This window comes from Balaenoptera acutorostrata, chromosome 11 (assembly GCF_949987535.1).
Source record: "Balaenoptera acutorostrata chromosome 11, mBalAcu1.1, whole genome shotgun sequence".
Taxonomy (NCBI): Eukaryota; Metazoa; Chordata; class Mammalia; order Artiodactyla; family Balaenopteridae; genus Balaenoptera; species Balaenoptera acutorostrata.
In genome coordinates, this window is record NC_080074.1 from 86,326,854 (window position 1) to 86,351,083 (window position 24,230).

At 41.7% G+C, this 24,230-nt stretch overlaps 1 protein-coding gene across 3 annotated transcripts in view; it reads left to right on the top strand.

The window, feature by feature from the left end:
- Positions 1-24,230, top strand: part of BCAT1 (branched chain amino acid transaminase 1) — a 111,154-nt gene that overhangs the window by 13,843 nt on the left and 73,081 nt on the right. For 2 of the 3 annotated variants that reach the window (XM_057556666.1, XM_057556667.1), the window contains exon 2: positions 15,135-15,318. The exons of the other annotated variant lie outside the window; for it this stretch is intronic. In XM_057556666.1, coding sequence (XP_057412649.1) covers positions 15,202-15,318 — 117 coding nt within the window. In that variant the 5' untranslated portion in view covers positions 15,135-15,201. The remainder of the gene's footprint in view (positions 1-15,134; positions 15,319-24,230) is intronic. 3 annotated transcript variants of the gene reach the window in all.

Consider the following 24,230-nt stretch of genomic DNA (forward strand, 5'->3'; position numbering starts at 1 on the left):
TCTTATAGAGCTCCCTTTCCTGGCCACCTGAGCTCTCTGGCTGTCTAAACCCTCTCTGGAACGTTTTGTCTTAGTGTCCCTTGGGACCAGATCATCTTTTTCTGCTTGTATGCACTCTGGATTTCTCGATGGACTAAAGGTCCAGTGAGGAGTGGTCTCTAGCTTCCTGCTCTTCCTCCACCACTCCATCAATGAGTCTTCCAGATGCCCTTTAGGCAACTCACTGGATCCACTTGGTCCAAGAAGCAATCACCATCACATCCATTTCACCCTGGGCACAGACCAGGGGGCGGGGCCATCTTGTCCTTCAGTTGTTGGGTAGCAGACAAGTTAATACAGTGTTAACAGGATGAGAGAGAAAAGGAGAGATAATAGTAACGTGATGGAGCCACCAAAGGACCCGAAGCCTGTAAGGAAGATAGAAATCTCTTGATTAAGAGATCCAAAAACTAGAAGAACCAGAGCAGCTGGTGCCAAAAGGTAAACAAAACTGAGATGTGGTGATATAACTAATAGCAAAGAAGGAAAAATATCCACCCCCTTCTTTTCATTTCCCTCAGGATGATGACTTCAGATTACTATAATGCATTTATTGAACAAACATTTGAGGAGTACTTACTGTGTAAGCATCTGGCACTGCTCAAGGTCTTGAGGCTATGAGAATGAAGACTAGGCAGAGTCAACACCCTCATGGCACTCATAGGGAAAGGCCACGTAACATGATGGTTATGAGCAAAATCTGGGACCAGACTGCTGGTGTGTTTTCTTATCTATAAAATGGTGGTAATAATAGTACCTACCCCACAGGATGCTCTGAGGATTGAATAAAATAACAAATGTCGAGCCCTTCTATCGGTGGTTTGAAATAAGTACTACATAAATATTAACTAAAGTTATTCTAATTTACTCTCATATGCTAACAAATAAAATATTTCAATTAGTGATGCAGTAGCAAGAAAATAAAATGAAGTGATGTTATAGTGATAGAGCTGAGGGGAAGCCAATACTAATTTATACTGGCTGGTCAGGGAAAGCCTCACAGAGAAGGTGAATTTTGTGCTAAGACCTGAGTACCATGAAAAACCATGGGGTGATCTGGAGGTAGCGTCCCATGCATAGTGAGCAGCAGAGTTAGCTTACTAAACTTCCTGGAGTTTAGTGAGAGAGGAGAAAAGTTTCATGATAGGGCCACATCATGAATACTCCTTTAAGCCATGGTAAGGAGTGTGGATTTTATTCAAAGTGCAGTGGATCATTTGAGCAACAGATGGAACTGCATTTTAAAAAGTCACTGGTGAGTCAAATAGTATATTATGGTTACTTTTTTTTCTTACACAACCTTTTGTTTTTCCTGTAGTTAATTATTGCATTCTTTTCTTCCATTTGCTCACTTTACTATGTATTTATTACAAATTATTCCCAACTCTCAAATAGCCTCTGTAATTTTGCATAGGTCAAGTGTATCCATTTATCTGTCAGTCCTTTTTTATTTTTCCTGGACTATTTTTATTTCTGCTACCCTTCTTGTTCTTGTTCCAATCTGTCCTGGTTTCTCTCCAGGACAGCTGCACAGCTGTCTTTCTAAGACTTCTCCTTGGCATCCTGTATCCTCTGTGTTAGGCCCCCAGATTTCTGAATCTCATGGCTTCCTCTTTCTTAGTTTACTTCCTCATTTGTGTGGAGCATATCCTTCAGTACTTTCCAATTAAAGAGTATATAAGAGGTAAATATTTTGATTCCTTGCATGCCTGAAAATGCTTTTGTTCTATCACACTAGGTTGATATTTGATTATGAACAGCTTTCTGAGTTAGAAATGATTTTGCATCCAAATTTTAAAGGAATTACTCTATTGTTTTCTAGTTTCCTGTGTCATTAATGAGAAGTCAAAGGGCACTCTTATTTCAGATCCTTTTTACATGCAACCTATTTTTGTTCTTTCCAGAAGCATTCAGGATCTCTTTTTATTGCTTGTGTTTGGAAACTTTACAATGACATGAGTCCTTTCATCCTAGGAAATTTTCTGGTCATATATCTTTTGATAATTTCTTCCCCTCCTCTTTCTTCTTTTCTTTTTCTTAATCTCCTATTTGTTTATTGTTAGACTGCCTTGACTGATCCTCTAATTAAAAAAATTTCTCCCCGAATGTCCAATTTGGGAAGGGGGGAGATTTCATCAATGTTATCTTCCAACCTTTTCCTTGACTTTAAAAATTTTAGTCTTCATATTTCTAAGACCATTAAAAATTCTCTAATTATTTAAATAATAACATCATGTTCTTGTTTCATGGATGAAATATCTTCTCTATATTTCTGAGGAAATTAATTATAATTAACACATTTTCTTCATACTCTCTGTATTGCTCCTCCCCTATATCTCTTATTTGTTTCTGTTTTTTTGGGAGGAGGGGGTTACCTTTCACGTAGGAAGCTTTCTTCAAATATCTGGTGATCTGTGGCAACCCATTTATATTTAAGAATGAGGCAGCAAGAAGCCTCTGGGAAGCTCTGTACACATGCTTGGTGCCTTCTCTGGTCCATTTCACAGTTTTATGACCACAGGGAAGTGACTAGACCATTTCACTGGAGGATTCCCAACTATCCTTAACTCTAGGTCTTTTCTCAGGGCGTTATATAGTTTTCTCAGGAAGAATCATCCAATCTGCATAGGACTTTCTGCCTATGTTTTGTGGACCACTGTAGGGAACTAGTGGTATCATCATTTACTGTGTGGATTTTCGTTATTTTCCCTGGAAAGTGTTTAGATTCCCTCAAGCCTGGATCTCTTGTGGCTCATTTCTCCAGTGAATAAATCTCTCATTTCCTGCTGGAATTAGGAAGAAGTAGTTACCTGGCTGGGCTAGGTGGGTGTGGACCCCCAGTGGTAGGTGTATATGAACCTTATATGGGTAAGACAGGATGTTAAATGGGACCATGATCTCCACTGAGGCTCTAGTAGAGTCAACCCTCCATATCCATGACTGTACTACGTGGTTTTATATAAGGGACTTGAGCATCCTCGGATTTTGGTATCTGAGGGGGCGTCCTGGAACCAATCCCCAGCAGATACTGCAGGGAACACAGAGAGACAAGTACCTATACATTCCAAGCAGACATTTTTGATGTATCCAAAGAACTTCCTAAAGGACAGCAAAATTAGTTCTATAAACTTTTAACTCATTACTTATCTCCAATTTATATTTAACAGAAGGCTGGAGATTGAGCAGGCAGGGAAGAAAAGCATTATTTGGAAAAAAAATTGTTGGCCAAGCAAGGTGTGCTTGGCATTTCCCCTCCTTTACCCTGGAGGAGGGAAGGAGGGATACTCCCATCTCTCCTACAGGATCCTCACCAAAAACTATGTGAGGAGATCAGTGGGTCCCTTTGCTGAAAGGGTCTGGAGTAGAGCCTGGAGATTTCTTGAGCACACTTTATTTGTGTTCCCTGGCATTTGGGGTGCGGGGTATATACCAGTGTCTGACTCTCCCCTGGGTCAGTCAAGGCTGGCTGGTGCTGCCTGTGATGGAAGAGTCAAGAGAGGGGTCTTCAGAGGATGCAGTTTACAATTCCAGAGTTTTGTGGGGCAAAGATGCCATGAGCCATGAGGACTCTTAGGAAAGGAGCCGTATCAGAAGCACCCAGAAAGGATCCTGTCCAAGAAGGCTGCTTTCTGGAGCAAGGAGAGGCCAGCTGTCAGAGGCTGCTTAGGGGTTATAATGCCAGCGCCAGAGCTGAAGGGGCCCCATCGGAGGTGAGGCAGGGTGTGCACTACTGCAGTGGGGAACTGCAGGGCAGAGGTCTCCTTTGGTGGGGCGGTAAGAGAAGACAGGTATGTGAAGCATCCATAGATGCCCTATGATGCTATAAAAAGCCAGCATTTGACCATTTGCCATGGGGCTGGGGGGAGGGCAATGCCAGCATATAATGATCCTAGACAAGTGTGTTCCCGTTTCCTCTTGTTGCTGGTGCACATGACCCTGGGGGATCCAGAAATTGCAGCTGGGGAGTGGAGAGAAGATGGAACAAGGAGAGTGGTAAAAAAATAAGAGGCCACATTCCAGCTGCTGGGTTTGGGGTGAGGGCTGATCAGGGAGAAACAGCCGTCAATGTGACATGAAAGTTTCATTTCAGTTCATACTGGGTCTTTTAAATACTTGGAAATGAGATTGGACTCATACTTAAAAGTGACTGGGAACACAACAGGATCAGCCTGGTCATCTCCACATGGGGAGCTAGGTTTTAAAAAGTGGGGTTGAGGGTGGTGGTGAGAGAAAAATAAAACTCTTACTGATTGTACTCATCCCAAGTTAATGCCATTCAGTAATGGTTATGCAGATTTTTATCAAAACTCCCTACTTCAGCTTTACCTTTTAAAATCCCTGGTGCCTCTCTTCTGAGTCTCAGCTTCTGTGAAGGAAATCAGATTTTCTTCAGTGTCTCCTTTGCAATGTGGTTTCAGTTCCTTCTAGGCTACAGAGTTGGTGATTTCTCACTTTCCGCTTTCTGCCTTCCAGAATGGTTGACGTCACTCGGTACTATCGTCTCCTATTCTCTTTCTCTTATGGATTGCACTTTAAAAAATACTATTGTTTCAGTGAGTTTCTGGAAGGATTGTGGAGAAATGGTCTTGTATTCCACCACGTTTAATTGGAATCTCAGACAAATATTTTAAGGATAAATAATAATATTCTCAGTTTTCCCAGTACTGTTACATAGAGCTTGTCTATATAAGTCACCTTGAGTTCTCCTTTTTTTCCCCCATAATTGGATTTTTGGTCATTTCGTCGTCACCAAAGAGCTGAAATTTTTTCTTTTCTTTTTCTTTTTCTTTTTTTTTTGGCCACACCACACAACTTGTGGGATCTCAGTTTCTCGACCAGGGATTGAACCCGGGCCCTGGGAAGTGAGAGCACAGAGTCCTAACCACTGGACAACCAGGGAATTCCATGAAATTTTTTTCAATTTAATTTTTTATTTTTACACAATCTTTAAAGATTGCTTTCCATTTACAGTTATTACAGAATACTGGCTCTATTCCCCGTGTTGCACAACACATCCTCCAGCCTGTCTTACACCCAGTAGTTTGTACCTCCCCCTCTCCACCCCTGTATTGTCCGCCCACCCACTGGTAACCATAGTTTGTTCTCTTATCTGTGAGTCTGCTTTTTTAATTTTATATTCACTAGTTTGTTATATTTTTTAGATTCCACATATAAGCGATATCATATAGTATTTATCTTTCTTGAAGAGCTGAAATTTAAAACAAATAACTATTGTTTATGCAAAATTTTTAATAAGGGGATGAAGATTGTAACTCAGTTGAAATGGGGTTTAAAGGTTGTATGTGTTTTTTAATCATTCTGTCCCACATTTTACAGACAAGTGAAAAATTTATATATATGTATGAATTTTTATGATTTCTCCACAACTTTTTTTTTAGAGGACTTCCAAACCTACTGCATTAGGCAGGGCTCTCCAGAGAAATAGAACCAATAGAACATACATGGAGAGAGAGGTTTAGGCTAAGGAATTGGCTCATGCGATTGTGTGAGCTTGCAAGTTCAAAATCTAGAGGGCAAGTTGGCAGGTTGGAAATTCTGGTAAGAGTTGAAGCTGTAGTCCCAAGTCTGAAATTTGCAGGACAGACCAGGTAGGCTACAAACTCAAGCAGGGTTTCTGTGTTGCAGTCTTGAGACCAAATTCCTTCTTCTGGAAAACATATTCTTTTTTTTCCTCTTAAGGCCTTCAACTGATTCGTTGTGGCTCGCCCACACTACGGAGGGTGATCTGGTTTACTCAAAGTCTGCTGATTTAACTGCTAATCACATCTAAAAACTACCTTCACAGTAACATCTAGACTTATATTGGACCAAACAAATGGGCACCATAGCCTAGCCAAGTTGACACATAAAATTAGCCACCATCACACTTACTGTAGAGATGAAAGGATATGCAAAAAACAACCTGTATGCCCTTTATCTAGATTCATCAGTGGTTAAGCTTTTCATGTGCTTTATCTTTCTCTCAAGTGATGAATCATATGAAAATAAATTCCAGCTGTGATGATACTTCTCACCCAAAATACTTCATGTCCCAGGAATAGGGACATTCTCCAAACAGCACACTTAAGAAAATTAAAATTACTGCAGTGAGATCATTTCCAGCCCATGTGCTGTTTGTTCCAGCTGGCCTCAGAATATCTTTCATAGCTTTGTGCTTATTGGTTTTGTTGTTTACACATTGCATTTGTCTCTTTCCAGCCTAGAACTATCCCTTTTTTGCTGCTGTTCTTTTTCATGACACTGTCTGTTTTGAAGATTTCAGCCAGTTGTCTTGTAGGATGTCGCCACATTCTGGATTTGTCTAGTTTTTTCTTTTGGGTCCAGGTTAAACCCCTCGGTAAGAATACCACTGAGGTGAGATTGTGTCCTCATTGCCTCCCATCAGGAGACACATAATGTTTACTGGTACCTCTATGAACATGTTAAGTTTGATCACTTGGTGAAGGTGATGGCCAGGACTTCTCTCCTTGTAAAGGGATATTTCCCCCTTTTTATTTTTAAAATTTTTTAATTTTTAAAACTATTATTATTTTTGGCTGCATCACGTGGCTTGCAGGATCTTAGTTCCCCAAGCAGGGACTGAACCGAGGCCACGGCAGTGAAAGCACCAAGTCCTAACCACTGGACCACCAGGGAATTCCCTCCCCTTTTTTAATTAGTATGTAATCTGTGGCATGATACTTTGAGACTGTGAATATCTCATTCTCCAACCACCTTTCATCTGATGATTTTAGGATCCCTTGACTGATGTAATTATATCATTCTCAGCATTGGTCCGTTGGCATTCTCATGTAAAGAAGAGGTTTCCCTTTCTCTCTCTCCTCTCTCGTAATTTGTTATTTTATTATAAGTTATTAAAAATTATAATATTTTTCAATAAATTCTCAGTCTAGAAAAGGGAGGAAATGAGAGAGTAAGTTACAAACGTACCTGATTGAAAATACCTAGTGCTCTAATCATGCCATCATTTAGACCAAAAAGCTACCTGTGCAAAATCAACTTGTATTGTTTTGTTCATTTTGTAATAAAATCTAACAGCGAATTAGTAAAAATTAAACAAATTGATCAAGATCCCCAGTTACTGCAGAGATGGGCATAGACTACACAGACTGCTTTCTACTTTCACATCTGTTAAGTGCTCTGTGTGGTCTGAAGACTTGGGTTCTAGTACCAGCACTGCCTCATTTTATTTTATTTTATTATTTATTTATTTTTTCTTTTGGCCGTGCCACGCGGCATGTGGGATCTCAGTTCCCCCACAAGGGATCCAACCCGTGTCCCCTGCATTGGAAGCGCAGAGTCTTAACCATGGATGGCCAGCCAAAAAGCTGCCTCTTTTTAGATGTGACTTTGGTCAAGGCAATCTGCCTTTCTGATATACAGTTTGGTTATCTCCAAAGTGAACATGAGAACTTCACTCGGATACTTCATGGCTTTTGCCCTCAATGACAACCTCTCCACAGTTGATCAGGTCTACTCCTGTGCATAAAAGCATTAATGAAGTAGATCTGAGATTGCTAGTCTTGGAAACGTCTACTGGCAAGGCTGGCCCTTGGTGTCTGGGAACTTGAATTTCCAGAGGGTTCCCACAGTTCCCTGATAAGAGTGGCTTACTGTACCTAAACTATTTGTACAATGTGCTTTCTGCCATACATCCATTTCCTTCTGGGAGTCTGAAATTTGTATGTGCTGGTAGAGGGTGCCTACATGGCCAGCCCCCGATAAAAACCTCGGGCACTGAGTCTCTACTGCGCTTCCCTGGTAGATGACATTTCACATGTGTTGCTGCAACATGTTGCTGAAGGAACGAAGCGCATCCTGTGTGACTCTGCTGGGAGAGGACCCTTGGAAGCTTGCACCTGATTTCCTCTGGGCTTTGTCCCACGTGACTTTTCCCTTTGCTCATCTGCCTTTGGTCCTTTTTCATCCTGTAACAAATCACAGCTGTGAGCACTGAGTCCTGCACATCATCCTAGCAAATCATCACACTTTTTCCAATTTTCTCATCTGCAAAATGGAATTTATAATGATAATAATACCTACCTTATAGTGTTGTTGTATGAAACATGTGTGGGATTAAGGGCCTGATATAAATGTGTCTGATGGAGGGTGTTTGTTATTATGCAGTATGTTCATTGTTTATATGAGGAACACCTTGTGTTCTGTGTGCATGCTCATGTCTTTTGGTCAAAGTAACACTGACACATCCGCTCACGTAAATTAACTCTCAAATCTTTGATGACTCATTTGGTGAGAACAACAGGTTCACACACCAGCTTATAAAGACACCTGCATCTTTCACTAAAATGTGTGTGGGGGGGTGTGTGTATGGCTGTGTGTTTCATCACTTAACAAATATGAAATAACTTGGGAGTTTTTTTTTGTGGTCTGAATGTGTCCCCCCAGCATTCACATGTTGAATCCTAACCCCCAAAGGTGATAATAGTAGTAGGTGGGTCCTTTGGAAGGGGACTAAGCTCTCACGCCTGGGATTAGTACTTTATAAAAGAGGCTCAAGAGAGATCCCTTGCCGCTCTACCACCTGGGACACAACAAAAAGTCTGCATCCCCAAAGAAGGCCCTCACCGGTCATGTTGGTACCATGATCCTGGGCTTCCTGCCTCAAGAACTGTGAGAAATAAATGTTTGTTGTTTATTAGCTGCCCACTATTTATGCACCCCTATGTTCACTGCAGCACTATTTATAATACCAAGATATGGAAGCAACCCAAGTGTCCATCAACAGATGAATGGATAAAGAAATTGTAGTACACACCCACACACACACACACACACACAGACACACACACTGGAATATTATTCAGCCACAAGAAAGAAAGAAATCTTTCCATTTGCAACAACATGGATGGACCTTGAGGGCATTATTCTATCTGAAATTAAGTCAGACAGAGAAAGAAAAATACTGTATAATCTCACTCATATGTGGAATCTAAAAACAAGCAAACAAACAAATAAACAAACAAGCAAAACCAAGCTCATAGATACAGAAACAGATTGGTGGTTGCCAGAGGTGGGGTTGGGGGCTGGGCAAAATGGGTGAAGGGGGCCAAAATGTACAAAGTTCCAGTTATAAAATAAATCAGTCAGTCCTGGGGATGTAATGTGCAGCATGATAACTATAGTTAACAATGCTGTATTGCCTATTTGCAAGTTGCTAAGAGAGCAGATCTTAAAAATTCTCAGCACAAGAAAAAAAATTTCTGTTAACTATGTATGGTGACAGATGTTAACTAGACTTATTGTGGTGATCATTTCACAATACACACAAATATAGAATCATGTTGTACACTTGAAACTAATATAATGTTATATGTCAACTATACCTCAATTTAAAAAAAACATGTAAGCTTTTTTACATGCTCACACTTTTAAAAACATCTTTTTCTATGGCAGAAGGTAGAGTGTATGAGAAATGCAATTCTTTACTGCTAAGCCTATTTTTACACAGTAGATGGCTGCATTATTGTAAAGTCATAATATCTACTTATATTTTGTAAACTAACCATACTCAAATACACAGAGTAAATTGCTTTTTTTTTTTTTATAAATTTATTTATTTTTTTGGCTGTGTTGGGTCTTCGTTACTGTGCGAGGACTTTCTCTAGTTGCGGCGAGCGGGGGCCACTCTTCATCGCGGTGCGCGGGCCTCTCACTATCGCGGCTTCTCTTGTTACGGAGCACAAGCTCCAGACGCGCAGGCTCAGTAGTTGTGACACACGGGCTTAGTTGCTCTGCGGCATGTGGGATCTTCCCAGACCAGGGCTCGAACCCGTGTCCCCTGCATTGGCAGGCAGATTCTCAACCACTGCGCCACCAGGGAAGCCCCGTAAACTGCTTTTTTTTTTTTTTTTTTTTTTTAATATTTCAGCTTACATTTTTTTTTTTTAAACTTTGGGTTTATTTATTTATTTATTTATTTATTTATTTATTTATTTATTTATGGCTGTGTTGGGTCTTCGTTTCTGTGCGAGGGCTTTCTCCAGTTTCAGCAAGTGGGGGCCACTCTTCATCGCGGTGCGCGGGCCTTTCACTATCACGGCCTCTCTTGTTGCGGAGCACAGGCTCCAGATGCGCACGCTCAGTAGTTGTGGCTCACGGGCCTGGTCGCTCCGCGGCATGTGGGATCCTCCCAGACCAGGGCTCGAACCCGTGTCCCCTGCACCGGCAGGAAGACTCTCAACCACTGCGCCACCAGGCAAGCCCTAAACTGCTTTTTAAAATCTGTACTCAGCCATAAAAAAGAACGAAACAATGCCATTTGCAGCAACATTGATGCAACTACAGATTATCATACTAAGTGAAGTAAGTCAGAAAGAGAAAGACAAATATCATATATTATCACTTATATGTGGAATCTAAAATACGGCACAAATGAACCTATCTACAGAAACAGACTCACAGACATAGAGAACAGACTTGTGGTTGCCAAGGGGGAGGAGGGAGGGAGAGGGACGGACTGGGAGTTTGGGGTTGGTAGGTGCAAACTATTACATTTAGAATGGATAAACAGCAAGGTCCTACTGTGTAGCACGGGGAACTATATTCAATATCCTGTGGTAAACCATAAAGAATATTTTAAAAAATGTCTATATGTGTATAACTGAGTCACTTTGCTGTACAGCAGTAATTAACACAGCATTGTAAATCAACTCTACTTCAATAAAAAAAAATTTTTTTTTAATAAATAAAAGCCATTTGTGGCAAAACTTTTGCATTGTAGAAACCCTATGAGAGCGCTCCCCAACCTTTTTGGCACCAGGGACCGGTTTCATGGAAGACAATTTTTCCACAGCCCTGGGGTGGGGGGATGGTTTCAGGATGATTCAAGTGCATTACATTTATTGTGCACTTTATTTCTATTATTATTACACTGTAATATATAATGAAATAATTATACAACTCACCATAGTGCAGAATCAGTGGGAGCCCTGAGCTTGTTTTCACTTGCCACTCACTGATAGGGTTTTGATATGAGTCTGCAAGCAATTGATTTATTATGGTCTCTGTGCGGTCAGACCTCTCTGCTAATGATAATCTGTATTTGCAGCCGCTCCCCAGCGCTTGCATCACCACCTCAGCTCCACCTCAGATCATCAGGCATTAGATTCTCATAAGGAGCGCACAACCTAGATCCCTCACATGCGCAGTTCACAGTACGGTTCGAGCTCCTATGAGAATCTAATGCCGCCTCTAATCTGACAGGAGGCAGAGCTCAGGCGGTAATGCGAGCGAAATACAGATGAAGCTTTCCTCGCTCACCCACCGCTCACCTCCTGCTGTGCAGCCCGGTTCCTAACAGGCTGGTACCGGTCCGTGGCCTGGTGGTTGGGGTCCCCTGTCCTATGATATATCTGTTTGGTAAATTGAGACTGCCATATATATATTGGGCTTACTTTAGTGGGGAAAATGTATGCTGTCATCATTAGTGAGAAAGAGCTTCCATACCAATTTTTAAAAGCAGAGAAATAAATTAACCAGGCTTTTTGAGGAAACGAGTTTTAATTCACTTGAGGACTGCACCAAATCCAAACACTGAAGGAACCCTAATGGAAAACTGGTTTTTCTGTATGTTGCTCCAGTAATCTGAGGAAGGGCTAAAAAGCCAGTGGACCTCTTAGTACAACAGTAGAAGTGCTAGCCACATGGGAGTGGTCAATTTGCCAGGAGGATTTATGGGCATCTAAGGTCAAACCACCCCTTCTCAGCCAGGCAGCAGGGTTGCAAGGAAGCCATGCCACAAAGTCTGTGTGTAGCGAGGTGAAAGTCCTGTGGATCCTTTCATCTCCATAAAATTAGAAATAATTCCACTTTCACAGATGCCAAATTTTCTCAAATATTTCTCAGATGTGAAGATTCAATATGAATCTTCACTGCAATACTTATAACTAACGGAGTGAGAGCTTACTACGTGCCAGCACAGGCTTTATGTGAATTACCTCATTTAGTCCTCATGAATACTCTATTATTAGCATTTCACAAGTGGAAAAATTGAGACACAGAAAGGTTTAGTAACTATACCAAGCTTGCAGAGCCACTGAATCCAGCAATGTCACTCCAGAGTCTGTGTGCTTTACCGCTGTGTTATAGGGTCTCCCTACAAACTCGATAACCTGATATTAGAAAAAAGAAACAACTATAACATATTCTGTTCATGTTTGCAAAATGCTCTAACTTACATATTTCCGTTTTACCTCTGTAGGGAAGGTGGCTGAGGTTCAGAAATTAACGTGAGGTTCAGAGACACAAGGAGATTTGCCCAAGGTTATAGATCTCCTAGATAACAGAGCTAGAGCTTGAAACAAAATCTTGCAATGAACTCGGAACGCATGACTTAGTGAGATTAAGAAAAAGTTCCGAGGGGCATTTCTATTCAGAAATGTGTGGAAGTTAGGGGAGGTAGGCAAAATATCTTGTAAATAGGTAAAGGCAGTTTTAGTAAGTAAGGTTCAATATATCTATGACACAGAGCCTGAACAAATGGCCACTTTAAAATCTATCTTTGATTCTTTTATGCCTAACACAATTGAGTTTACTTAGGTATCTGTTTTCTACTCTTTCTCCTTCTCTCCCTATATGCATGTGTGTGTAAAACAAATCAGCTTATCTGTCCATTTTTTTTTTATTGTCACAATAAGTTTAGTTAACATCCATTATATCTTTTTTTAATTTAAACAAAAACATGGTGGATTTATACATTCAATCAATCTATTCAGAAAATATTTTTTGAGGTTCACACAGTTGCCTGGCCGTGTACTAAGCACTGGAAATCCAAAGAGGATGAAGTCCCTGCCCGGACAGTTAAAGACCGTAAAGAAGCGTCATAGGGCTTCCCTGGTGGCGCAGTGGTTGAGAATCTGCCTGCCAATGCAGGGCACACGGGTTCGAGCCCTGGTCTGGGAAGATCCCACATGCCGCGGAGCAACCGGGCCCGTGAGCCACAATTACTGAGCCTGCGCTCTAGAGCCTGTGCTCCACAACAAGAGAGGCCGCGATAGTGAGAGGCCTGCGCACCGCGATGAAGAGTGGCCCCCGCTTGCCACAACTAGAGAAAGCCCTCGCACAGAAACGAAGACCCAACACAGCCATAAATAAACAAACAAACAAACAAATAAATAAAGCAAGCAAGCAAACGTCATAACTGCTCTAGTAAATGTAAGGTTAAACTAGCATCTCCAACCTGCAGAATTCACACCCCTGGGGATACAGGAAGACTTTCCAAAACAGTACACAGGACACACAAGTATTAGGAAGCCAATCATCTCCCAGGTTCTTAACCTTTATTTAACTCTTTCCCAAGCTCTGCCGGCAGGAAAACATCCGTGGGACAAGCATATTGCCAGTTCTCTTTTCCCATCTCCCTTTTCTCAACAGGCTTCTCCCATGCTACAGGAGAAAAGCTTTTCTTTCATTCACTCCAAATTGCCCAGCAAACCACCAGAGCACAAAGAAATGGACAGTTCAGAGGATGTGTCAATAAAACCTTTTAAAATTAAGTCCTCAGAAACCCACTGTCGGGCTTCACTTCTTTGTCTTACTGCTGTTTCTCCTCTGGGGTGGAGAATGGCATTAGAAACAGGAAGTTTTGCCATGTGTTGTGATAGTCTGAATTTGGACTATGTTTAAGACCGAGGCAGCAGGAGCAATGACAACTTTTGTTGAAAAGCCTTGCCTCTTCCACCCCCTGACTCTGATTGATGAATCGTCCCGCCTGGCGAGGAACATTGAAGAAGGCAGCCGTTATTCATCCAGGTGACAGACACACGGCACTGTTCTTTCTGTGCCTTATCTTTCCACATGAAAATTAGAGTATCTGAGGTTTACAGAAAGCATGCTGGAAATGACAGATGTACAAGGCGTGCCCTTGGCCTTTTCACCTCGAGAAAGCTTGACGGCCTCTCCTCCCGTTTGTTTGCAGTCCTCTTGCATACTTGGAATGATCTCAGAGAGCAGGTGGTGATAAGTGCCCTGTTCACAGTTCTGATAGGGAATGGCACAACTTACAGCCAAAGGGACGTATCTGAGAGAAGTTAGTATTTTACATTTTCTTGAACATATATTACATTCACAGGAAAGGCATTTTCATTAACTTTTTCCAAAAGTTCACTGTATTCCAAAATACCTAATTTTCCTTTGCTGTGTATCTTTTGCTCATGTCAATCATCAACCACTCCTCATTTTTCCTACTTATCATGTACTTATTAAAATTAGTTTATCTTAATGGGAGTATGTTGTGGATTCTACTGTAAATAGTATACTTAACAAACATGAATAAAACTTAATACATCTGGGCTTCCCTGGTGGTGCAGTGGTTGAGAATCTGCCTGCCAATGCAGGGGACACGGGTTCGAGCCCTGGTCTGGGAGGATCCCACATGCCGCGGAGCAACTGGGCCCGTGAGCCACAGCTACTGAGCCTGCGCGTCTGGAGCCTGTGCCCCGCAGCGGGGGGGGGGGGGAGGGGGGGGGAGGGGGGGGGTCCGCGATGGTGAGGGGCCCGCGCACCGCGATGAAGAGCGGCCCCCGCACCGCGATGAAGGATGGCCCCCGCTTGCCGCAACTGGAGAAAGCCCTCATACGAAAAACTAAGAGACCCAACACAGTCATAAATAAATAAATAAATAAAATAAATAAATAAAGTATTAAAAAAAAAAAAAGAAACAGGCGAAATTTACCCGTCTGCTCTAATCAACTTGTTAAAAAAAAAAAAAAAAAAAACTTAATACATCTACCTTGGTCGTGGCCCAAGGCCTTTTCTTTCTGCTGTTAATTTCCTCAAAGTAGATTAATTTGTACTCTTAAAAGCGGAGCAGCTGCTTTCGGTGGAAAACAGAATGTTCTCTAAAGCAATCCAGGATCTAATACTCTGGATTTTAAAAAACAAGCCTCATTTAGTTAGGATTAATTTCTCCCTCTCAGAAGTTGATATGTGGTTCTATTTCTATAAAATGCAATATTATAAGCATAATTGTTTCCAAACATGAAATGAAATTTCTTATCTTTCTACCTAGAATCTTCAGGTGTCTGTTTCTCTGTCCTTCTGTCACTCCTTTTTAGGGTACGTCAAGATGACCCTAGTGTAGAGACTTGACATGCTAAGGATTTCTTCTGTGTATGAAGGAAAATGAGAAGTGCCAATGAGGGCGAGAGGAAGGGCAGGAAGGGAGAGAAAGCTTCAGAATTTGCAGAATCCGCCGAGCTCAGGAGTCTGCACTTTGTCTGTGAGCCCAGTGCTTTCAAGGTGGGTGTGTACCCCCAGGATGTGCAACAGAGACCACTGGGGTGTCAGAAGCATTGATTATATTTATGTTTTTTCTAACATGTAGGAAAAAATGAAATTGTACATATATTTAACTCACATGGGGCACCATCTACTCAGTCCATCAGAGGGTTACACTGTCACTGACTTTGAGCACTGAGTGTCCCGAGGCAGGGCAGGGGAGGGGTCTCCTGTGCAGCCTTGAGCATTCGTCCTCTTTCCGCAGAGGGGGTTGTGACTGTGACAATTTGTATGAGCCTGGTTAAGGGGCTTTGTAGATTATGTCAGCCAGTGTTAATTGATAATCCTTGAAAAAGGGACAACTAGCTTTAAAAGATTTCTGCAAACAGAATAAAACAAACACAAACAAAATTCAAAGCATATATCATCAAAGAGTCTACAAATAATAAATTCTGGAGAGAGTGTGGAGAAAAGGGAACCCTCCTACACTATTGGTGGGAATGTAAATTGGTACAGCCACTATGGAGAACAGTATGGAGCTTCCTTAAAAAACTGAGGATAGAGTTACCATATGATCCAGCAATCTCACTCCTGGGCATATATCCAGAAGAGATGAAAAATCTAATTTGAAAAGATACATGCACCCCAATGTTCATAGCAGCACTATTTACAATAGCTAAGACACAGAAACAACCCAAGTGCCCATCAACAGAAGATGTGGAGATACACACACACACACACACACACACACACACACACACACACACACAATGGAATATTACTCAGCCACAAAAAAGAATGAAATATTTCCATTTGCATCAACACGGATGGACCTAGAGATTAGTAACTCAGACAAAGACAAATATTATATGATATCTCTTGTATATGGAATCTAAAAAATAACACAAATCAACTTATTTACAAAACAGAAAAAGACTCACAAACATAGAAATCAAACTTACGGTTACCAAAGGGGAAAAGGGAAGGGGAGGGATAAATCAGGAGTATGGGATTAACAGATACACACCACTACATATAAAATAGATAAACAATAAGGATTTACTGTATAGCACAGGAACTATATTCAATATCTTGTAATAACCTATAATGGAAAAGAATCTGAAGCTGTATACCTGAAACTAAACAGTATTTTAAATCAACTATAGTTAAATTAAAAAAAATAAAGTATTAGTGATATAAAAATAAAGTATTAGTGATATAAAAATAAGGAAATAACAAAAACAAAGCAGCTAATATTTTTCCAATTCCATTTATTTGTTTACTTGTTTATTTATTTATTTATGGCTGCATTGGGTCTTCGTTGCTGCATGCAGGCTTTCTCTAGCTGCTGCGAGCAGGGGCTACTCTTCCTTGTGGTGCGCAGGCTTCTCTTCGTTGCAGAGGATGGGCTCTAGGCGCATGGGCTTCAGTAGTTGTGGCTCGTGGGCTCTAGAGCACGGGCTCAGGAGTTGTGGCTCATGGGCTCTAGAGAGCAGACTCAGTAGTTGCGGTGCATGGGCTTAGTTGCTCCGCAGCATGTGGTATCTTCCCGGACCAAGGCTCGAACCTGTGTCCCCTGCATTGGCAGGCGGATTCTTAACCACTGCGCCACCAAGGAAGTCCCTATTTCTCCAATTCTTATTACAGCTTCTCCATTATCCATATCCCGAGATAGAAATACCAATGATTTAATCAGAACTGACAAGCAGTGGGGCACAAAATTGTGGTATCATCAAGACTATTTAAAAGGGAATTCTATCTACTGTCATTAATGATTACTTAGCCCTTCTGTATATTTGGCCTGTAGCCAAGGATGGTAGACGAAAACCACCATAATTAGGAAGATATTTTATAATGCTAATTATTTCATGTTTATCTCATGTTTATCTCATCTTTTTTTATTCCTATTTTTGTGTATGACTTACGTATTAGGTTATTTTCATAAATGACTATATAAATATATGTTAGGCTTGCATGCTGTTTTGGTTAACATTGCTATATAACCAACTAACCCAAAATTCTGTGGCTTAAAACAATGTTTTACTGTCTCTCATGGTCTATAGATTATCTGGGCTCAGCAGAGTAGGTTTTTTCTTTTTTTTAACTTTTGATTTTATATTGGAGTATAGTTGATTAACAATGTTGTGTGGGACTACCCTGGAGGTCCAGTGGTTAAGATTCCATGCTTCCAATGCAGGGGGCATGGGTTAGATCCCTGGTCAGGGAACTAAGATCCCACATTCCGCATGGCGTGGCCAAAAAACGAACAAACAAAAAAAACAATGTTGTGATAGTTTCAGGTGTACAGCAAAGTGATTCAGTTATACATATACATGTATCTATTCTTTTTCAAATTCTTTTCCCATTTTGGTTGCTACATAATAGTGAGCAGAGTTCCCTGTGCTATACGGTAGGTCCTTGTTGGTTAGCCATCTTAAATATGTACATGTCAATCCCAAACTCCCTAACTATCCCTCCCCCCCACCCTTCCCCTCTAGTAACTATAAGTTCATTCTCTTAGTATGTGAGTCTCAGCAGAGTACTTTTAACCTAGGGTTTGTCATGTGATTTCAATCAGTCATCTGAACGCTCAACAGGGCTGGATGCTCAAGATGACGGCTCACACGGCTGGCAGCTGGTGCTGCATGTTGGCTGGGAGCTCATCTGGGACTGCTGACTAGTGACCCTGTACATGGCCTCTCCCTCGTTTGCGCTTCTTACAGCATGGCGGCTGGGTTCCAAGTGAGGGAGTCCCAAGCACCTTCCAAGAGGAAGGATGCAGAAGCTGCCAGGCCATTCGAAGTGTACGCCTAGAACTGGAGCAGCATCGCTTTTACATTTCTGCTCTATTCTATTGGTCAAAACCGTCACAGGGCCCACCCAGATTCAAAAGGGTAGGGGAAAACTCCACCTCATGATGGAGTTGCACAGAAGAGCAGATGCAATGGGAGAAAATGTTGTGGCCAATCTTTGGAAAATACGATCTACCACGCATGCTACGATTTTTAGTGATGGGTTTACAGTTGTAAAATTTGGAGCCACTGAAACAAGTCAGAATTTTAGGTAAGATCACAATCTTGAGGGCACACTGATTTAACTACAGCTATTTGATCTCGGGAAATTTAAGTAATGTCTCTGAGTCTCTGAAAATCAAGAAAGTAGAAGTTATGGTGTGTGTGTCGGGGAGGGGCTCTTTGGAGTATTAGGTGAGAAAATGTGTACCCAAAGTGTTACAGAACCAAACTTGGGTCCACTGGCCCGTGCGTTGTAAAGCCAATCTACTGACACCAGGTTGTGGTGAAGGAAAGTGCAGCGTTTATGATAGAGCACCAAGCAAGGAGTCCAGGGCAGCTAGTGCTCAGAACCCCTGAACTCCCCGATGGGTTCTTCAGCAAAGCATTTTAAAGGCCACGTGAGGGAGGGGCGTCGCAGGGTGCACAATTCTCTAACTGGTTGACGGTGAGGTAACAGGGCGGTGTCACAGGGGTTCACATTATCAACCCTTAGGCACCAGTAGGTCTGGGGGCTACATACTCGTGATCTTCAAGTAGTTTTCTTCCACTTGGTCGTGGTTTTTAGCATCTGTAAAACAACTCAGGAAATGTGCATCAGATACTGTTATCTACGTACTTCGGATAGGAGCTAAAGCAGAAGATATGGGGGAGGAGTCTGTCCTGGGAAGGCCCCATAGGGCCCTGCTTGGTTACAAAAGTGCCCAGGACGTCATAACTGGCTGGACCAGTAGCAGATATCATTACGGTTTTGAACTGGGGAGTGACTAGTTTAGAAAAAGATTTTCAGAGCAAGCACTCTGAGGACAGCACGGAGGATGTAGGAGGGAGGGGAGGAGATGGGAGATCAAGAATGGAGGGGGTGGAGGGACCACCTGGGAGGCTGTGGCCAAAAGAAAGGAGCAGCGATGAAGGAGAGAAGCAGGCGGAGAAGAGAAATGTGCAGGCAGCGTCTCAGTGTGACTTGGGGACTTACTGAACGGGCTAAGAAAGGGAAGGGAAAAATCTAGAGCCACGCTTTTGTGATTGATCTTTTGTAGACTCTAAGTAAATTTTATTAAAGATCTGTTCCCATGAAATCATAAAGTCCTGATGAAAAGTTGTGTGAAAGTCACATGTTTTGTAAATCAATTCATTTTACTGGTAAAAGTTATTATTCAAAGTGGAAAACAGGACACTAAAGGTGTCGTGATTATTAAATTTAAAGTTAGTTAACTGTTATGGGTTGAATTGTGTCCCTTCAAAAAGATATATTGAAGTCCTAAAACCCCAGTAACCTGTGGATGTGATCTTACTTGGAAGTAGGGTCTTTGCAGATGTAATCAAGTTTAAATGAGGTCAAATTGAATTAGGATGGGTCCTTAATTCAATATGACTTATGAGAAGAGAAGTAGAGACACAGGAAAGGAGACACCTGTGATCTCCCATCAGAGGGTGAAGGCTAGAGCTGCAAGCCAAGGAACAACTAAGGTTACCAGAAGCTGGATGAGGCAAGGAAGGATTCTCCCCTACAGGTACCAAAGGAAGCATGGCCCTGCCCACCCCTCTTAAGACAGTAAGTTTCTGTGGTTTTAAGTCACCCAGTTAATGGTACTTTGTTACAACAGCCTGAGGAAACTGACACAGTAACTACAGCTGACCCTTAACACGGGGGTTAGGGGCAGGGACCTTCCATGCAGTTGAAAATCGGCACATAACTTAGAGTTGGCCCTCTTATCCGAAGTTCTCATCCGAGGATTCAACCAACAGGGGATCAGGTAGTACTGTGGTATTTACTATTGAAAAAAATCCACGTATAAGTGGATCTGTGCAGTTCAAACCTGTGTTGTTTGAGGGGTTAGTTGTATATACACACTACAAAGAACTGCTAATTTTACTTGGATAAAGGAGGCATGGCATAAAAAAGGCCAACTCAGAATTCTTTCGTCAAGATTTCTTTATGGTCATAGGAAGAAATTATTATTGACATGGAAAGGTCAAGTCAACCTTTCCAAAGCTGGGGTGTTCTCAGGGCAGGAAGGAGCTGTTTCTCATCCATCTGTGTCCTCCCAATGCCAAGCAGAAGGCATGCAAATAATAGGTGTGCAGTTTGCTTTATGAGCCAAACTGAGCCTCTTTTTTTTTTTTTAAACAAACTTTACATTAAAAACAAGAAACACTTTAAGTGCTAGATGTAGATTTTTAAGATTTCTCCTCATATGATATAGTTCCGATTATTAATATACCTAATCTAAGGGTTACACATAAGTGAAAAGCAATCATGATTTTTAATTTAAAAAAAACAGGAAAATAATAACAGCTGACATTTATTGAGCAATTATGAGATGCTAACTAAGACTGCTGAGTCCCTTATACAATATCTTCATGTTGAATCTCATCATTGCCTTGTCACTTACTCTAATTTAAAATGTGAGACTCAAAAGAGGTTAGTCATTTGCCAAAGATCATAGAGCTGATAAGTGACAGAGCCAGGACACCAACTCTCAGCTATGGCCAAACTTATAACAATGCCCCCAAACTGCACTAAGACCAGAGCCACATATGGCAATTTAAATGTAAATGCAAATGAATGAAAATTAAGCAAAATTAAAAATTTAGTTCCTTAAGCACACTAACCACATTTCAACCACTCAATAGCCACTTGGCTTGGTGCAGAGACAGAACATTCTCATAATTGCAGGAAGTTCTGCTGGAAAGCATTGATTGAATCCCTTAACAGTCATAATACGTTGAAAGCCCCTATGATGGGTGGTTAAGGGAAGAGATGGAATAGTGGAAGGATGAGAACAGAGGAAAAGGAAGGAGAAAGATTTAGAGAGAGCAGTTCATGGAGAACGGAGCCTAGATCTACCGGTAGAGTGGCCCCTGAGGACATTTTTAGTCTGTTATATTTGTAAACTTTGGCAGTTAAAATTCCAAAATATGTTAAATACACACTTTTAAAAAATTAGAGTTGCAATTCAACAGATAGTTGTCTCAGTTGTGTGCCTGGCATTGGGTGAGGGGGGATTCCTAGGTGAACAAAGTGGACACAATTTCCCATCATCAAAATTAGAGCAACATTAATCAAATAATTAGAATAAAGTATGACAGTTATTTTGTAGTGGAAAGAATTCTATAGAAATAAATAGCAGAGGGACCCATGTAGCCTAGACAGGGCTTAGAAATGTCTCCCCAAGGAAGTGCTGTTAAATAATCTGAGAAAGGAAGGATGAGAGAGGCAGTGGGCAGTAGCAGGGGGGTGTTGCAGGCAGACGGCCACCTGTGAGAAGACCTGATGTCAAAAAGAAGGACTGAACTAAGTTACATGGGTGGCTGGAGAGAGTAAGAACAGCAAAAGGTGAGCCAGAGAGCCAGGGACAGGTGGGGGAGCTTGCTAAAATATTCTGTCATAAGGATGATGTAAAGTCTGAAGATTTTTCAGCCAACAAGAGTTATGTTCAGATTTGCATTTTGAGACAATTTCTCTGGTTGACACGCTAAGAATGGCTTAATGGGAAGCAAGGCTGTAGGCAGAGGTTACTTGGAAGCTATTTTGTATTAGGATGGCGGTAATATGGCTGGAGAAAGGGTGATTGTCATGATATTTGGAGCTAGAATGTAGACGGTGGTGATCACTTGGTTGTGTCTGAAGGATGGTACTTATATTTCTAGCTGGGGAAACTTCATAGAGTAGGGGTCAGTAACCTACAAGCCAAATCCATTCTGTCCTATTTTTGTAAATACAATTTTATGGGAACACAGACATGCCTGCTCTTTTATGTATTGTCTATGGCTGCTTTTGTGATACAGTGACAGATCTGAGTAGTTGCAGCAGAGACATGACCCTTGAAGCCTGGAATATTTACTATCTGGCCCTTTAAGAAAATGTTTGCCAACTGGGATAAATGATCATTACCTACAAGGGATTAATATTTACCTGGGAAGGCTTTAAGTAATTTACATCTGTTACATATGTTATGATAATCTATCTCAATCGGCAAACATGAAGTGTTTGCTATTGTCCCATTTTACAGATGAGAAAACCAAGGCAGAGATATGACATTCTCATTCACACCCATAGCTTCAGTGATTACCGCCAGTGACTTATCAAATGTTTACTTCTAATCCAGACCTCTCATTTGAGCTTCAGACAGGCTCAATATCTCTAGCAGGCTTGTATCTCTAACAGCCAGTCTCAGAGGCACCTCAAAACTCAGTAGGCCCCAAACCAGACTCCTGCTCACCCCCTCAAATCATGTCATCTGGGCTTTCCTGGTGGCGCAGTGGTTAAGAATTGGCCTGCCAATGCAGGAGACACGGGTTCGAGCCCTGGTCTGGGAAGATCCCACATGCCGCGGCGCAACTAAGCCCGTGCGCCACAACTACTGAGCCTGCACTCTAGAGCCCGTGAGCCACAACTACTGAGCCCGTGTGCCACAATACTGAAGCCCCCACATCTAGAGCCCGTGCTCCCAACAAGAGAAGCCACCACAATGAGAAGCCTGCGTACCACAACGAAGAGTAGCCCCCCGCTCACCACAACCAGAGAAAAGCCCACATGCAGCAACAAAGACCCAATGCAGCCAAAAAAAAAAACAAAACCACCTCATCTTTCAGTGTTCCATTTTTCTTGGTGAATATCACTAACCAGAGGAGCAAGCCAGAATCCAGGCAGCCCTCCTAGGCCCCTCGCCCTCCCTTGTTTCTTCTCATATCCAATCTATCTAAAGATTGCTGAAATCTGACTGCTTCTCTCCATCTGCATCACCTACCACCTGCCAAGTCCCGCTTTTTAATAGGACCATCTCACATGTGGGTTCTGTTAATAGCTTCCTTATAAACCACTCCACCCAGGCCCTCCTCTAATCTCCAAACTGCAGCCAGAGGGCTGTCAACTCCCACCCCCATTCCCTACCAGATCCTAATCTTTGGAACGTTTTTTCTCCTTCTGAGGATTCCTTGGGCCCTTTCATTGTGGTTTTACATTGTTTTATTGTTTTCTGAGTTATTGTACAGCTGATAGAAATGCAAAATAATTCTTGTCAGTAGACATGCAAATCAATTCTGAAGGTCAGGGTTTAACTAACATCTCACCTCCACTTGGAAGAAGCCAGTTTCATGTCCATTAGCAACTTCCTTTAACAATTCACTAACCCAGTAATGTGTCTGTTCTTTGAACCAGTTTTTACCTGTGCCTGGTAACTTCATTAAATAAGTTAGATAAACTCTACAAGTTCATTTTATATCTATATGACAGTCATACTTTTACCTTTTGGGGAAACTTAACCTTTAACTCTCTCTCTAAGGCACTAGCTGGTTGGCTCTTTGCCTCCCCTCCCAGGCTCACCTTTGATAGAGCACCCCTCCACATGTCTCTCCTCCAGCCTTGACTCTCTCTCTTTTATAAGTACCACGTTCCTTCCCTTCTCAAAGATGTCCTTTCTGCCTGGAACTCACTTGCATCCCGGACATTCTTCATCCTTTCTTCCTATAGTAAATTTGTTTATCCTCCAGATCTTTGCTCAAGGATTTCTTGCTGGAAAGCCTTTCCAGACCTTTCTGAGTCAGTTACATTCCATCATTCCATTATCAGACGCTCTTAAAGCACAGGTAACACTGGCTACATTTGCAATTTCAGATTTGTGGGATTAGTGAACACTTTTTTAACACGAGTAACATTTTTCTATTTGGCTGGAGGCAATGCAAGGTAATAGGATGGAGGTGTGTGCACATTGCATCTCCAGCACTTAGCCCACTGCCTGCACAAATGTTACATACTTAATGAATATTTTAGACAGATTTTTGACTGTAAGCACATTACTGCTCAGGAGAGAGGTGGGCTGAAAAAATATGTATTAAGAAGTCATCAGCATCTAGATGCAGCCATGAAAATGCACATGAAGGAAAACCATTGGGTTGAGCAAAATGAAGGCTACTAGG